At 35.4% G+C, this 15,198-nt stretch overlaps 2 protein-coding genes across 9 annotated transcripts in view; one reads left to right on the top strand and one right to left on the bottom strand.

The window, feature by feature from the left end:
* The window catches only part of Ppp4r3b (protein phosphatase 4 regulatory subunit 3B), a 47,822-nt gene extending 33,886 nt beyond the window's left edge, over window positions 1–13,936 (top strand). For 4 of the 7 annotated variants that reach the window (NM_134034.3, NM_001363359.1, NM_001363360.1 and 1 more), the window contains 5 exons: window positions 2,456–2,625; window positions 4,255–4,394; window positions 4,746–4,930; window positions 6,733–6,935; window positions 11,595–13,936. In NM_134034.3, coding sequence (NP_598795.2) covers window positions 2,456–2,625; window positions 4,255–4,394; window positions 4,746–4,930; window positions 6,733–6,935; window positions 11,595–11,690 — 794 coding nt within the window. In that variant the 3' untranslated portion in view covers window positions 11,691–13,936. Of the gene's footprint in view, window positions 1–2,455; window positions 2,781–4,040; window positions 4,144–4,254; window positions 4,395–4,745; window positions 4,931–6,732; window positions 6,936–11,594 lie in introns of those variants that run through there. The other 3 variants (NR_156485.1, NM_001363358.1, NM_001363362.1) reach the window with 3 other exon arrangements.
* Cfap36 (cilia and flagella associated protein 36) overlaps window positions 12,057–15,198 on the bottom strand; it is a 28,400-nt gene continuing 25,258 nt past the window's right edge. Inside the window, exon 9 of one of the 2 annotated variants that reach the window (XM_030245800.1) lies at window positions 12,057–15,124. In XM_030245800.1, coding sequence (XP_030101660.1) covers window positions 15,023–15,124 — 102 coding nt within the window. In that variant the 3' untranslated portion in view covers window positions 12,057–15,022. The remainder of the gene's footprint in view (window positions 15,125–15,198) is intronic. The other variant, NM_025740.3, reaches the window with a different exon arrangement.

Genomic DNA, 15,198 nt, shown 5'->3' on the forward strand with positions numbered 1-15,198 from the left:
TAACCCATCAGACCTCAGATTTGCTATTATAGGTCTGGATGATCGTTGTACTTCTGCCTTTACCCCCAAAATGATGGGATTTAGGTCCAAGTCAACATGTTCATCCTAATTTGCATTTTCATCTGATGTGAACTACAGGTTTTCTTTTTCATAGAACCTTTGTGTACTAAATTTATGTCTTAGGAAGAGGTGTCCCAGTCTTGCTTCCCTTCTGTTTATAATGTTTTCCATGTAACTTTTTTAAAAAGATCTTTACTGGAGCTGGAGAATGGCTCAGTTGAGATTTTTGAGAATAAAGACCTTAATTTGATTCCCAGAACCCATGGGCAGGGCTGGTCGTATGCACACTTATACTACCTCAAGGGAGGCAGAAGCAAAAGGATCTCTGAGGCTTATTGGCTGGCCAGTCTCTCCTAACTTGTGGGCTTCAGGCCAATGAGAGATCATGTCCCAAAGAAGGTAGATGACACCTGAGATTGTCCTTCAGATGTTCCCTGAACACTTAACACACACAAACATAACATACCCATTATGGTACATATACATTTTTAAATGCTTCATGAATTTTTACAAATTCATTTTACCTTTTATTTATTTTTGGAGGAGTTGTCATGCTTAGGAATATTTCTGTGTTCTAAGATTACACAAATATGCTCTTCAATAGTTTCCAGTATTTTTATTCTTTGTTTTATGTTTACTATGTAATATATATGAAATGTATTTTAGGATATAGTCTAACATGATAGTCTAAGTAGCTAGCCACCTCTTACTAACACCTTCATAACTACCATAGGATGAAAGTGCTACACAGTAAACTAAGAAAACACTTGTACTTTATTTCTTTATATCTATTTCTTAATCTCAGCAGATTAAATAGTAACAATGTTTTTTTTTTATTTCATATTTTTGTAAAAGATTTAAATGCCTGCCTTTTGAGTTTGCCCCTAATTTTCATAATTTTCTTGGTTATTTATAGCCATTATTCATCTTATTTGGCATTACATTTCTATAATAATTTTGGAAGGATTTGTGTTCTCTTGATAGGTTTTTCATAAATAATCCTAAATAGGATTGTAGATTATACCCACTGATCTCTATATCCTGACTAGATGTAGATAGTAAGCCTTGCTTTGTTTCAGGCTCTCTATCATAATAAAGCCAAGTTGTCGTAGCTATAGCTTGTAAGTCTTTAGGTTCGTTTACCATTAGAAGCAACAGCATATGACTCTTTATACTCGGACCTTCCCCAGTGCTTCAGTCTTCTTAATTTTTTTTTAAATTTTTACATGTGTATATGGTGTGTGTGTGTGTGTGTGTGTGTGTGTGTGAGAGAGAGAGAGAGAGAGAGAGAGAGAGAGAGAGAGAGAGAGAGAGAATGTTTTACACTAGGTACAGTTTCTCATTTATGCAGTTATGTCTTAACAAAATAAGAGATACATAAAATTTGAAAATTAGTGATATCTATTAAAAAATTTAAACTAAAGGGGAAGTTATATTAAAGTAGCAACACATAAAAATAAAGGATTAAAGTTGAAGTGTTTGGTATTCTATAACCATTTTAGCAATAATATTACTAATTTTTTTATCTAGTAAATCCTAGCTAAAGAAAAGAATGCCTTTTTTTAATATTTTAAAATATGAAATGCCATTCAGTACATAGTTCTTACTCTGGTATTTTTGTTAGCAAATGCAATCTGATCTACTAGGTTCATACATAATTGATAATCAAAGAAATAGTGTCATAATGTGAATGTAGTATTGATTCAGAAGTGATATTTCTAAAGCAAGAGCAGAGGAATAGTAGGAGATTTATGGCCTCCACTAAACCATTTAAAAGGTTAGATCTGCTCTTTAAGCTCTCACTTTTCTTACTCTCTAGCCCTCCTTCTCTCTCTCCCTTCTCCCCTCTCTCCACGTGGCCAAGGCCGGTCTCTCCCTCTTTCTACCTTCTCTCTTTCTCCCTACCTTTCTACAATAAAGCTCTAAAACCATTTAAAAAAAAAAAAGTTAGGTCTGTTATGTTACTGAGAGCTCCTTTGTATTTCAAGAAAGCTAAACACAAATATCTGCCTCCATAGATTCCTACCCTAGAAATAGCCCCCAATTCTAAGCTTCCTCTACTGCAACACTAACTTTGCTCCAAGTATTACTAGCAGGAGATTTTATAGATACTGATTTCTTTAATTATCACTTTTTTTGTGTGTGCATGATGTTAGAGAATTAACTTTGTGAGTCAGCTCTTTGCTTCCACCTTCATGTGGGTTCTAGGTATTGAATTTGGTTACCAAGCCCTTATCCACTGAGCCAAGCCAGTTGTCATTCCTAAACTTTTTGTTTTCAAAGTCCTCTTCTTTTTTTAATATACCATCTTACTTTTTATTTTAGAAAGACTTAAACATTGTTTATCTGTAAAATAATTTTAGTAGATTCATTAACCTCTTCTTTTTTTAATTAGGTGCTCTTCGCTTTATGAGGCGAATAATTGGCCTGAAAGATGAATTTTATAATCGTTACATCACCAAAGGAAATCTTTTTGAGCCAGTTATAAATGCCCTTTTGGATAATGGAACTCGGTACAATCTTTTAAATTCAGCTGTTATTGAATTGTTTGAATTTATAAGAGTGGTAAGTTTATGACTTACTAAGATCTCTTAGTAATCATATATAAACAATTTTATGTAATTTTATATAAAAGTAAAACAATTGTATGTAATCAGATTGATTTCTTCATTCCATGTGTCTTAGAGTCTATTTCTAATAAACTGAAATTTTAAAAATCACTTATTTTTTATTCTTACTTATACACGGTTGATGGTTGAATGCTAATAGTTTCTTTTATTTGTGGGATTATATGGATCCTTCTATGTGGTATGTGAGCTGTACCAAGTCAGTCCCCAAAGCACTACTGAAAATTGTGAAGTTCAAGGAATTGGTAACACATAAGAGTAATAATAATAAATGAATACAAAAATTAAAATTTTTCTTTCTTAGAATTTTATACAAGATACCTAAGCAGTAGGATGGAGTTTTAAGTATGAAAAGAATTGGGAGGTTAAAAGTAGGCCAACTGCCTTTTATTACAGGCAAGGGAACTGAGACAGCAGAAATGATTCAGCAGCCTGTTACAGCATCCACAGTTTGCAGCACATTCAGCGCCTGCTGCTACACCCTAGCACTTTCATACAAACTTTTCTCATAAGACGGGTTGGAAACAGCAAACACAAATAATAGAGATAGCTGATTACTATAATCAGCAGAACACATTTACCTCTTGTGCATGCAAAATAAATACTCAAATCATTTCCTCAAGGAAATGGCCATGTGAAAAGAATGTGAAAGAGGAAAACTAAAAAATCATTTTTTGTTTGTTTCTTACCAGTCAGATTTCTGAGAGTCACCATTTGCCAAGACTATGATTTTTTAATAGGTGAAGAGTGTAGACATGAGGTTTTAGCTTAGACAAGTGGCAGTGCTGGTTACCTCCATCACTGTCTGTTTTGATGACTCAGAGCCTTTCATAGGCTTTCTTATGGACTTAGATGTCTTTTCCTTTAACAGTTACGTAAGATGAATTGGGTTCACACCTCTATCCCAACTCCTTTGTTAGAGTTTTCATGTTTTTTTTTTTTTTTTTTGAAAATTGATAAGGTTAGTACACTAAATCTTCAACCTTAACATGTCTTTATTCCATGTACAACAGTCTACTGCCAGAGTACAAAATACAGACTTCCAGTTAAGTAGTTCACCCAGTCTGTATGTACAGTATAATCAAAGGCATCTCTTCTTATGTACTTAGATAAGACTGTTTTGACAGCGTTAAATAGGAAATCATTAACATTTACTGAATATATGGGCTTAATACTGTTCTATAATAAGCTTTCAAGGCCTAAATTTTGTCTTTTGGTAAAATGGTAAAATATTCATAGGATTATGATAATTATATATAAAATTATAAAAGTTTTCTTTAAATTATGAAGTACTTACTGTATAAAGCACTAAGACATAAACTAAATCCATTGCTTTTCAAATGTTCCTTATAGCCCCCTAAAGGGCTCCAGTGAATTGCCTCTCCTTGTTCCAAGTTTTCTGTGGAGTCCTGTCCTGGCTCATGTATAAGGAATCTAGGACATTTATTTTTAGAAGGTGATTTTGAAAAACCTTTTTTGATCAATTTTGGAACTATACAAGTTTTTATTTTTGTTTTTCTCAACAAGTATTATATTGTTTTATAATGTGAATTTTGTGCCTATACAGGAAGATATCAAGTCTCTTACTGCACATATAGTTGAAAACTTTTATAAAGCACTTGAATCGATTGAATATGTTCAGACATTCAAAGGATTGAAGACTAAATATGAACAAGAAAAAGACAGACAAAATCAGAAACTGAACAGGTATTATTTAAGTGTATTATTACATTTATAGCAAGCAAAATTAAGTACAAAATTGTACACAGTTTAGATCTTATCCAGTGAAATTTTCTCTATTAGCAGAGCATAAGGTAAACTGTCTTTCTGCCACATCAGTTAATTATATGACAACTTGATACTGCATATAGTAATTTTGATAGAGTCTTAATTTGCAACATACAAAAACATTTGAAGATTTCTCTAGCTACATCTTATTTGATATGCTGTACATGCTAAGTTAAACTACATTAGTTCATCTTGGTTAGTCATTCTTCCCAAAGTTTATCTAGTTATGACCTTGTAGTCATTACTCAGCATCTGACATATTTCTTACAGTGTACCATCTATATTGCGTAGTAACCGATTTCGCAGAGATGCAAAAGCCTTAGAAGAGGATGAAGAAATGTGGTTTAATGAAGATGATGATGAAGAAGGAAAGGCAGTCATAACACCAGTTGAAAAATCTAAGACTGAAGATGATTTTCCAGATAGTTATGAAAAATTTATGGAAACTAAAAAAGGTACTAATGTTTGTAATTTTCATATATCACCACTTAGTAAAACAATTATACAGCCTGAGTTTGATCCTTAACACAGTACACACACATACAAACACACATAGAATAATAATATTTTACTTATTTGAAAAAAAATCTGGCCAAGGTTTGTAAAACAAGAAGCACAAGAATTTTATACTGAATCATACCCTTTTAAAGTTATCTTGGATATTCATATTTAAAATGCTTTCCTTGAAACTTAATGTTTTTAATGCTGTTCATTTTGAGTTTAGAAATGTTCAGTTTATAATATTTAAAACAGGGTCACAGTACATAGCCTCGTTGTCGCCTAGAACTCACAGTCACGTCACCCAACCCCAGCTTCTCAAATGCTGTGGTTACAGTGTGTGCCACCACACCTGACAACTGTTTAGAAATTTATTGTATACTATACTTCTGAACAGATCCGGCCTGACTTTGTTTCTTTGCTAAAATTTCATTGAAGACTTGTATTATAACTAAATTTTTTCTAAGTTTTTATTATTGAGTAACTATAACTATAGAAGCTTAGAACACTCTACCTCTGATATTTACAGCCTGAGCAATGTGAACTCAAAGACATGACTTTCCTCTTTGAAATTTCAACTATTACTTAAGGGGGTGCAGTTAGGCATGGTGGCAGCACCTTTAGTCCCACCATTCTTGGGCTGAGGTGGTAGAAGCACGACGAGCTTGAGGCCAGGCCATGCTACATGCTACTCTGTCTTCAGAAAAGGCAAAACAAACCCAGGCATGGTGACACCTTCTCATGACCCAGCACTAAAAGAGTTGGAGGGAGGAAGACTAGAAACTGAAAGTGATCCTCAGCTACAAACCAAGTTTGGGACCAGTCTGAGATCCATTAGACACTGCCTCAACGAGGGAAGGGATAAGTGTTCCTACTTATGTAGAACTAAGATATAGCTAATATCTTTAAAGAAATATAATCACTGTAATGGCCTGCAAATACTATTTGTCTATTTAATAGAAATTTATTTGTTGGAAGGCAAGATTATGTCTTGCATGACTTATTCTTCAGGCATTTCTTCTTAGAATCTCATTCAGGTGACTGAGTATCTTTTCTTTCAGCTATTCCCTCACTAACTCATTTCCTACTTATTAGTGCCATGAGGACCACTTACAGCTAACAAAAAGCCTACTGGTGTTCTAAGGAACATTATTTACTTTTCATTTGTATACTTGCTAGCTCTTGAACCCAGGGCCTGGCTAGCACTCTACCACTGAGCTTTCTATCTCCAGTCCAGAACAGGTGCTGTTTAGCAGACAAGTTCATTTCTTTCAGTCAGTAGAGATGTCGCCCTCAATATCACGATAAAAAAGAAACAAAGGCCATGCATGCTGTTAGGAAATGTTTCAAAATAAAATTACCAGACTTTAAAGGAGTTTGGGCACCTATGCTATAAAGAAATCAAGTAAAGAAACTTGGAGTTTTTAGGGAGTAAATGACTAGGATACTTAAGAGTTATCCTTAGGAATTTTCAGTGGTGACTTGTGAAAGAAGATTTGTAGAGGGGAGTTGGTGAATGGAAGACAGTAACAGAAATCAGACTGCTAAGAGCTTCTTTACAAGCAAACACTGAGAACAATCTACTGTAAGATGGTTGGTTCTGTTCATTGACGTTCCTAAGAGTCTGACCAAATAGAACATGTACTTATCTTAACATGTGCTGTTAGAAAGCATACATAGGCAAAGTTGTATGTTGTCACTTCAACGAATGCTTTGACTTAGCAGTATTTAATGCAGGCTCATTTTACTTTTGCTTTAGCAAAAGAAAGTGAAGACAAAGAAAACCTTCCCAAAAGGGCATCATCTGGTGGCTTCAAATTTACTTTCTCCCATTCCCCCAGTGCTACTAATGGAACAAACAGTACAAACAGTAAGTCTGTAGTGAGTCAGACAACACCAGCAAGTTCTAATGTGGCCTCTTCCAAAACTACAAGCCTGGCTACATCAGTGACAGCCACAAAGGTATGTAAAATAAAAATTCCATACAAACTCTGCCTTTTCCATCTGTAAAACTACTTTGTGTGTGCTGATGATTTAGATAAAAGTTTCAAAGAATGAAAAGGTTTTATTATCATCAGAACCTGACTCCCAACATTGAATGCAAACACATGAGGGTTATCTTGCATATTATGTAAATTTTAGGTTAAACATTTTTTTCTTTTAGGACTTTTATAAAGAACTGTTGACCATTTTATTTAGCTATATATGAGCCTATTGAAAATTCCCAGTTTGTTGCCGTTTTAAACATAATAGCAATGTGAACTTTACATACATCATTTCAGATCTATGTGTAAGTCTGTATAGAATGTGCATTGTACCCTATTTCCAAATGCAAATGCTCAATAAAATTGGAACAAATGGATAATTTCTTAACATACTACTTGTATAACACCAAAAGTTAGTTTTGTATTTAAGAAATATTAGGGATATTCCCACTTAATCATGAACAAGACAGCATGTTGTTATTATTGCTGTTATTTAACCATGACTGTAAAATATTGGTTAGCACATTTAGTGAAACAACCAAAATTACTATTGTATAATCTCCTATTAGAGAGTAAAAAGTCCTTGTGTGCTTGAAACTACACTTGGTTATAATTTACTCTGTTGCAGAGAGGAAAAAAAATCCTCTTCTACAGTTAATTTAGTCATTGGCTTTGATCCTTATGATCATTGAATTTTCATATATTAGAAAAAAGGAAGTTTGCCAGGCATAAATTGCTTATGCCTGTAATTCCAGCAGTTAGTTATCATCTACAAGCTCTTTTCTCAAAACAAGGAAATACACCACAAAAGCTGGATACGATTACCTGCTTTCTGCCGTTCATGCTTTTCAGGAGGCTGCAAGGCAGAGGTATCACGAGTCCTGAAGTTCTTAGGAATTTGCAGTGAGGAGGACAGATTTCAAAACAAAGTATGAGATAGTTCAATAATGAAATGCTTTTCAGAGCTAGAGGGATGACTCAGTGGTTAAGAGCACGACTGTTCTTCATGGGACCCAAGTTCAATTCCCAGCAACCACATGGCAATTCACAACTGACTATAACTCCAATTCCCAAGTATCTGACACCCTCACACACACACATGTAAGCAAACCACCCATGCATATAAAATAAAAATAACTCAATAAAATTTTTTAAAAGGTTCTTTTCAACAAATACTAGATAATAGATAACTACATGCAAGAGAGATGTTGGACTCACTTGATATAAAACTTTTAAAAGGCCTAAACATGAGTACAAAGCTCTCAGAAAGCAGGAATATTGGTGGCCTAGAATTGGGACAATATAACACCCAAGGCATAAATGACAAAAGAAAAAAAACGATATAGCATGGTGATCAGAAATGATACTAGTATAAAATTTTTAAAAATAAATAGGGGCTGGATAGATGGCTCAGTGGTTAAGAGCACTAACTGCTTTTCCAAAGGTCCTGAGTTCAAATCCCAGCAACCACATGGTGGCTCACAACCAACCGTAACAAGATCTGACTCCCTCTTCTGGAGTGTCAGAAGATAGCTACAGTGTACTTACATATAATAAATAAATCTTTAAAAAATAAACAACCCACAAAATGGGGCCCTGCTTTGCAAACCCTCTAACAAGTGGGGTCGAGAGCATATGAAGGATGTTACCAGTAACATCAAACCCCAAAGGACATGCACAGACATTTCTCCAAAGAAACAAAATATTATAGCCTAAATAAGCACATAATAAAATGTTTGACATCATTACTCAAACAAACACAAAACCATAGCAAAGAGCTGAAGAGATGGTTCCATGGTGAAGCACTTGCTGTGAAAGCATGAAGATCTAAGTTCAGAGCCCAGGAACCCACATAAGGGGCTGTGTCTGTTATCACAGCACTCATACTGAAGATGGGAGGAGCCATGAGAATCCCCACAAGTTTGCAAGCCACAGTCTCTGACTTAAAACAAGCTAGAATGTGAGGACCAACACTCAAAAGTTGTCCTCTGTTCTCCTTACCCAACACTGAACATGACCCATGGCAGACATGCTCATACTCATACACAAAAGATTTTTTAAATAACACAGTAAGAACAGTTCACACCTACTAGAGTGGCTATAATATTTTTAATAAATGTTGTCTAGGATACAGAGAAATTACAATCCATGTTCATTGCTTATGGGGAATTAATATGAAATAGCATTTTTTAGAACACACCAATTAGACCCAATTCCCATTCCCTTCCAAGACTGAACACATTAACTATATGACACAGCAGGCAGTTTCATTCCTATGTATACACTCAGGAAAACTGAAACAAGCTGTGCATGGCCAGCATTCTGAAGGCTGAGATCAGATTGTAAGTTCAAGACCGGCATGGCTTACACATCAATCCTGTCTCAGAGAAACATTGAAAACATATATTGACTCAAAAAGTAGTATGTGATTGTTGAGCATTATTCATAATGGCAAAAGATGGAACCACACAAATGTCCGCCAACTTGTGAATTGGGCAAATAATGTTAGTAGCAGGAAAGGAGTGAAAGAGTGGTGTGTGTTATGACGTAGATTAGCAGTCCACAGTGTGTGTTACATGAACTGATAAGAAATAGCTCCTTCAGTAGTGGAGGGGAGTGGACAGCAAGTAGATCAGTGCTTGCCTGTACCCTAGAAAGGGGGAGTTATGGGGAAAGGCAGGGAAATATGGGGCAAGAAATGTTAGGGACTTTTCTGGGAAGGAAGATGAAGATGTTACAGAATTAGGAGGGATAACATATAATGTTGTGGGGCTGGAGAGATGGCTCAGTGGTTAAGAGCACTGACTGTTCTTCCAGAGGTCCTGAGTTCAATTCCCTGTAATGGGATCCGATGCCCTGTCTAGTGTGTCTGAAGAGAGCCACAATGTATTCACATACATAAAATTTATTCACATACATAAAATTTTTAAAACATTCAGTTTGTGTGTGTGTGTGCGCACACTATGTTGTGACACTAGGAACACTGAATTGTACACTGCAGAGGGTAACTTAACTGTGTATTTAAAGTAATGACTTGATTTAGACAGAGCAGTTTATGCTTCATTCCTCCCCACTCACCTCTAGGACCCCACCTACTCCCACCAGCATCCTCCCTTGGCCTCACCATGGTGTTAATCTTATAGCATAACTAGTCTGTTATATCGGGGAAGTATATAGGCTTTGTGTTCTGAGGGAAGACGTGGGGTCATAGGGGAGCAGTAGCTGTTCAGTTTCAACTCTTACTCTTTGCTTTGCCTTAAATTCCAGCCTTTTTCTCTTTTGAAATTCATATCATTCATCATTTCATGATGACAGAGGAATGAGAATTTCCTGGCAATGGAGAGTCCCAATGGTTGTCTTGTTTTGCCAGCTTCTTTTCCTCTTTTCCTCTTTTTAAATACTATTTTGATGTATTTACTGTCTGTTATGTTCTGGATAAATCAGTCTCATTCACATTTCTTTATCCACTAGCATATATTCCATTCTTGCTCTCTTCCAGTTTTCATCTTTATTTTTCTTCTCATTTTCCTTATAGATCTGTATCTTTTCAATTTACTTTCATTTTTGATAATTTAAGGAGACAGTAAATGTATTATCAGACTTCAAACTGCTTCAGTCACTGCAGATTCTTCTATACAGAACATAACAGCTTTGAAAACTGAAATCAGACAATGGACTCAGTACGTCCTAACACTTAAGCCTATTTCTGATTTCAACTTAACATGTATGATTTAGCAAACAAGAATTAGGAATTTTCCAAATATATCCCTTCTTTAGTTCATACACTGGTAACTGCTTATAGATGCTCAGTCCATTTCTGACAGATTACAGTGTTTTGCTTATTCTTTCATTGTTATTCCAGGTATTTGTTTACATATGGAGCCACTCAGGTATAAAGGACAAGTTACTGAGATTGTATTTGTTTAGCTATTTGTGGTACAAAAGGTTTGAAGTAAACCTTTTTGTAGGGCACTCATAAGCTTCATAGAATTGGTTCAACATGAGTCAGTCCTGAGGATACCTACCTTTTTTTTAGAGTTCCAAAGCTTTCCTAGGATTTCAAAAGGGGAGTGTGTTACTCATAAAAGGCCAAACCCTGAATTACCTCATCCTTATATTTAAGTACTAGCTTTTACAAACCATTTCTTGTTTTTATTATCTATCTTCAGCCATTTAAATTATTCTTTAAACATAGAATGAAAAAAATAGTGTATACTTTATAATGAAATAAATTCATATAAAAACTAGAGATTTCTCAGTTGATGTGAGAGAAATGAAATAGTTCTTGTTAGACATTGTCCATCTTCCAGGTGGTGTAGGTCCTACTGTTTGAAGTTGAAGGGGGTGGGTGGAGTCTTTTTCCTAGTGACTTTTTGTTAAATTGAATTCTGAAGTTTCATTAAAAACCCAAGAAACAATAGAAGAGCTGAGGGTGAGACTGCCAGCAGAAGCACTCAGTAAATGGATTATAATTTAAGTAATTACATTCTAAAATTCAATATCCTGTCTTAATCTCAGATATGCTATTTAGAAAAATGGCTTCAAATATCTTAGTGATGATATTTGTACCATGCTGTTTTCATGATAATCTGTTTTTATTTTCCTTTATATAATAATGTTTTTCATTTTTCAATAGGGAAATTTGGTTGGCTTGGTAGACTATCCAGATGATGAAGAGGAAGATGAGGAAGAAGAATCATCCCCTAGGAAAAGACCTCGCCTGGGCTCCTAGAATCCTTGCTGGGGGATTCCCACCACATGGTCTTACTAACTGCTGCAGCTGCTCACGCACGGAGCTTGAGTCTGAATGGGAAAGCTTTCATATGGAACTTAACACACGGAGTAGCAGAGACTCTTGGTTGCCAGGTAGGAAAGTGTAGTTGTGTAAGAACCGGGCTTCCCAAAAACTTAATTCCTAGTAATTAAAGGGTTTGCCTTTTGGGCTGTCCAAAAAAGAAGAATGATAATTAGATCCTGGGTGAAAGCTTCCCAACAAGGAAAGGCTCATATTTGGGGTAAGAAGGGTTAATTGTTCCCAGAGTCCAACCTAGAGGAAATTGTGAGACTTCAGTACCCAATAACATTGCTTGTATAATGGTGCTGGCCACGTTGTTTTAATCAGTTGCCTTTTTTTAAAAGACATTTTTTATGTAAAGCAAATTGAACTGTCATCAGAAATGAAGTTACATTGTTGGGACCATTTCTTTAAAGATTTCACAGAAGTTAGCCTTTGGCATTTGACAGGACATACACCCTAGGTAACAAACAGCACATACCAATTTCTCTACACCAAGAACTTCTAATACATTGAAAAAAAGAAAAAAGAAAGCTGGGTTCCAAATGGATAGTATTCTTAAAGAACTAAAGTCAGCATTTTTAGAGGTAACAGCAGCCAAGAAATGCAGCAGCAATGTTCTGAAATGCTCCTCTTCCACCAACCTGGGAGTGGCTAGAACAGGGGGTTTCCACTATGGTCACTTTCTGCTTTCTCAGTAAAGTTAGGTCTGGGTGTTCTAAGAGCTGCTGGTAAATATATAAAGACCAACAAAGAATGGTGCTGAGTTAAGTGGCACTTAATATCTGCAGGTCATTCTAGCCTAGAGGCTACTTAAATATCACAGTCATATGCAGCCTAGGAAGCTCTTCCACAGACAAGAGGGTGATGTGAAAGCTGCTTTTTTAAGAGATTTAAAAAGCACATTCCATGTATGTAAATGAACTTAAAATAATTGAAGCAAGCTGTTAAGAGCTTTTATTTTTTAGAACAAGTTAACTGTAAATATTTTAATGTTAGTTTGCTCATCTATGATCTAAGATCATTGCTGAGATGAGAAAAATGACCCCAAACTACAATTTAATGCATTGAGAAAAAAAAAGATCTAAAAATAGTAATTCTAGCTCCAGTCTTTTAGATCAGCTCTATAATATGTTATGGGTCCATTTTTCCTGGAATAGCTTAAAAGCAGTTTCCTGTGTTGGAAATTTTGGAGTTAATTTTAATTTTGGCTATTGTTTGGAAAAGATGGGCTGTCCGTGTAGATACGAAGTATAGTTTTTCCATAAAACAGATGTTTATTTTGTATTAAAAATACCACTGTACTTGTTTTACACCATTTGTATACATGTGGTGATATTACTGCTAAACTGTAAAATTCAGGAATTAAAATGTGACCCTATAATTCCATGATTGAGGCTTCTGTTTGTTTTATTGTAAAATAAGTGAATAAGTGAACTATTTTTGAGATATGTCCAGTTTACATTGTCTTTTAAAGGCTGATAAAATCCATAAAGATATGTTATAAGCCACTAGGTCAGAAAGTCTTAAATGCAAGACTCAACCATTCTTTAAATATCACTTACAAGAGGTAAACCTTGAGCAAACCTAACAGCATAAAGCCATTCTCACCTCTAAACAAAGGTGCACATACATCATGCATTCATCTTGTATCACAAGTGAACTGGGATTCTTTCAGCCAATATCAGTAAGTTACTGTATGAGTAGGCATTCTTTCAAACAAGTTTTATGAAGCCTCTACCATCTTAGTGCTTAGAATCTAAGCAGCCCTGATCTATAAACTGTTCTGTTAACTCTTTTGTTATGTTAACTAAAGTACTGTACCATATAAAGACTTCCTTTAATTTTCCTTTCTGAGGAACTTCAAACTTTTAAGACATTATTATGGGAAGTGTTTCTTACAATGGAAATATGAATGTTTTCTTAAAGTCCAAGGGCAACAGTTGTGTAATGCATATGCTCACCCACATGATGAAAGGATCCTTGGAAGGCACAACTAGGAAGATTCCACAGTAGCTGCTGTCCTGAATGACGACCCTCATGCAGGCTGGGGTGCTTACAGCATTATCTCCACTCAGCTAGTTCAAGTCAGAGCACACATTTGTATGCCTTAGGTCCTAAAAATATCTGTAAACATGTACCTAATAAAAAACTATTTTTAATAAAAAGTTATGTGAAACAGATTCACGTGTTTTAATCACTAGTTTTTCTGCAGGTGGAAGGTTTTACATTTTACATTCAAACAGATTAGATGAAATTTTAGTAAAATCCCAGTTGAGGCCAGCAAGATCACTAAGTGGGTAAAGGAGCTTGCTGCTAAGCCTGATTTGATGTTTAGAAAGACCAGCACTCTATGGTAGGTAGCATTTTCCTCAACAGGTTCAGTCAGGGAATCCTTAACAACTTTTGCAGAAAAGGTAATTATTTCCTACATTTCTCACATTTATTTTCCAAATGTCCTGCTTCAAATATAAAACTCTCTTACCATATCCAAGATACCACCTTTGGATTGTCTCATACCTGATAAATCCAAAACTACTAACACAGCTGTCTGCCTTGTAACCACACCTTTAAAAAATGAAAGTTTTTACATTTCCTATCAGGTTCTACATTACCCAAACCCACTATCACTTTTCCTATGCTAACCGTCCTCCTAGTCACACATGTTTAGTTCGGCATGTGCTTCCTAAGCTACTGCACACCTCTCTTCTCCATGCAACCACTTGCCATGTTACCACTGCACTTTTACTCTCTAACACTGCTCTCTGGGCCATCGGTAGCCCCATGAAAGCAGGGACCCTGTCAGAATCATTGACTACTATACCCTTGGTATGTATCATGCTTAACACAAACAATGTCTACGTGACATGAATGCATGCACTATCAACTAATTTCTTTGAAGAGAAAACATCCAAAATTTTGTTTTATTTTTAAATTTATTTATTGTGGTTATTTGAGACAGACTCATCATGTAAACTAGGCTGGCCTCCAATTTGCTCTGACACTGGAGAGGACCAGGAGTTCTCCTGATCCTTCTACTTCATTCAGCATCCTGGGTGCTAGGATTATAGGCATGCACCATCATACCTGGATTTCTGCAGACGTTTTTTAAATTGCCTTCCCTCTTGCCTTTACCTGTTTAAAATAATAGTCAGTTCACAGTTGCATTTAGAAAAGCAAGTATTTGCTTGAAACTAACAGTCTTTGTTTAAGGATTAAATAATTTATTTTTAAGAAAATTTGGGCTTCTGTTTTGCTAATTTTTCATATTACTTATTAATAACTTCTTCTTTAAGTTTCTCTGCAAGCAATCGCCTCTTTAGTAATGTTTGTTTCTCCTCTGCTGTCATTTCTGGCTTCTCTGTCATTTCCTTGAAGACAAAAAAATTGCTAAAATTAGCTTCAAATTTCTAAAATTCTCGACATATTTCAAAACAACAAAGAT

The sequence above is a fragment of the Mus musculus genome, chromosome 11, assembly GCF_000001635.26.
Source record: "Mus musculus strain C57BL/6J chromosome 11, GRCm38.p6 C57BL/6J".
Taxonomy (NCBI): Eukaryota; Metazoa; Chordata; class Mammalia; order Rodentia; family Muridae; genus Mus; species Mus musculus.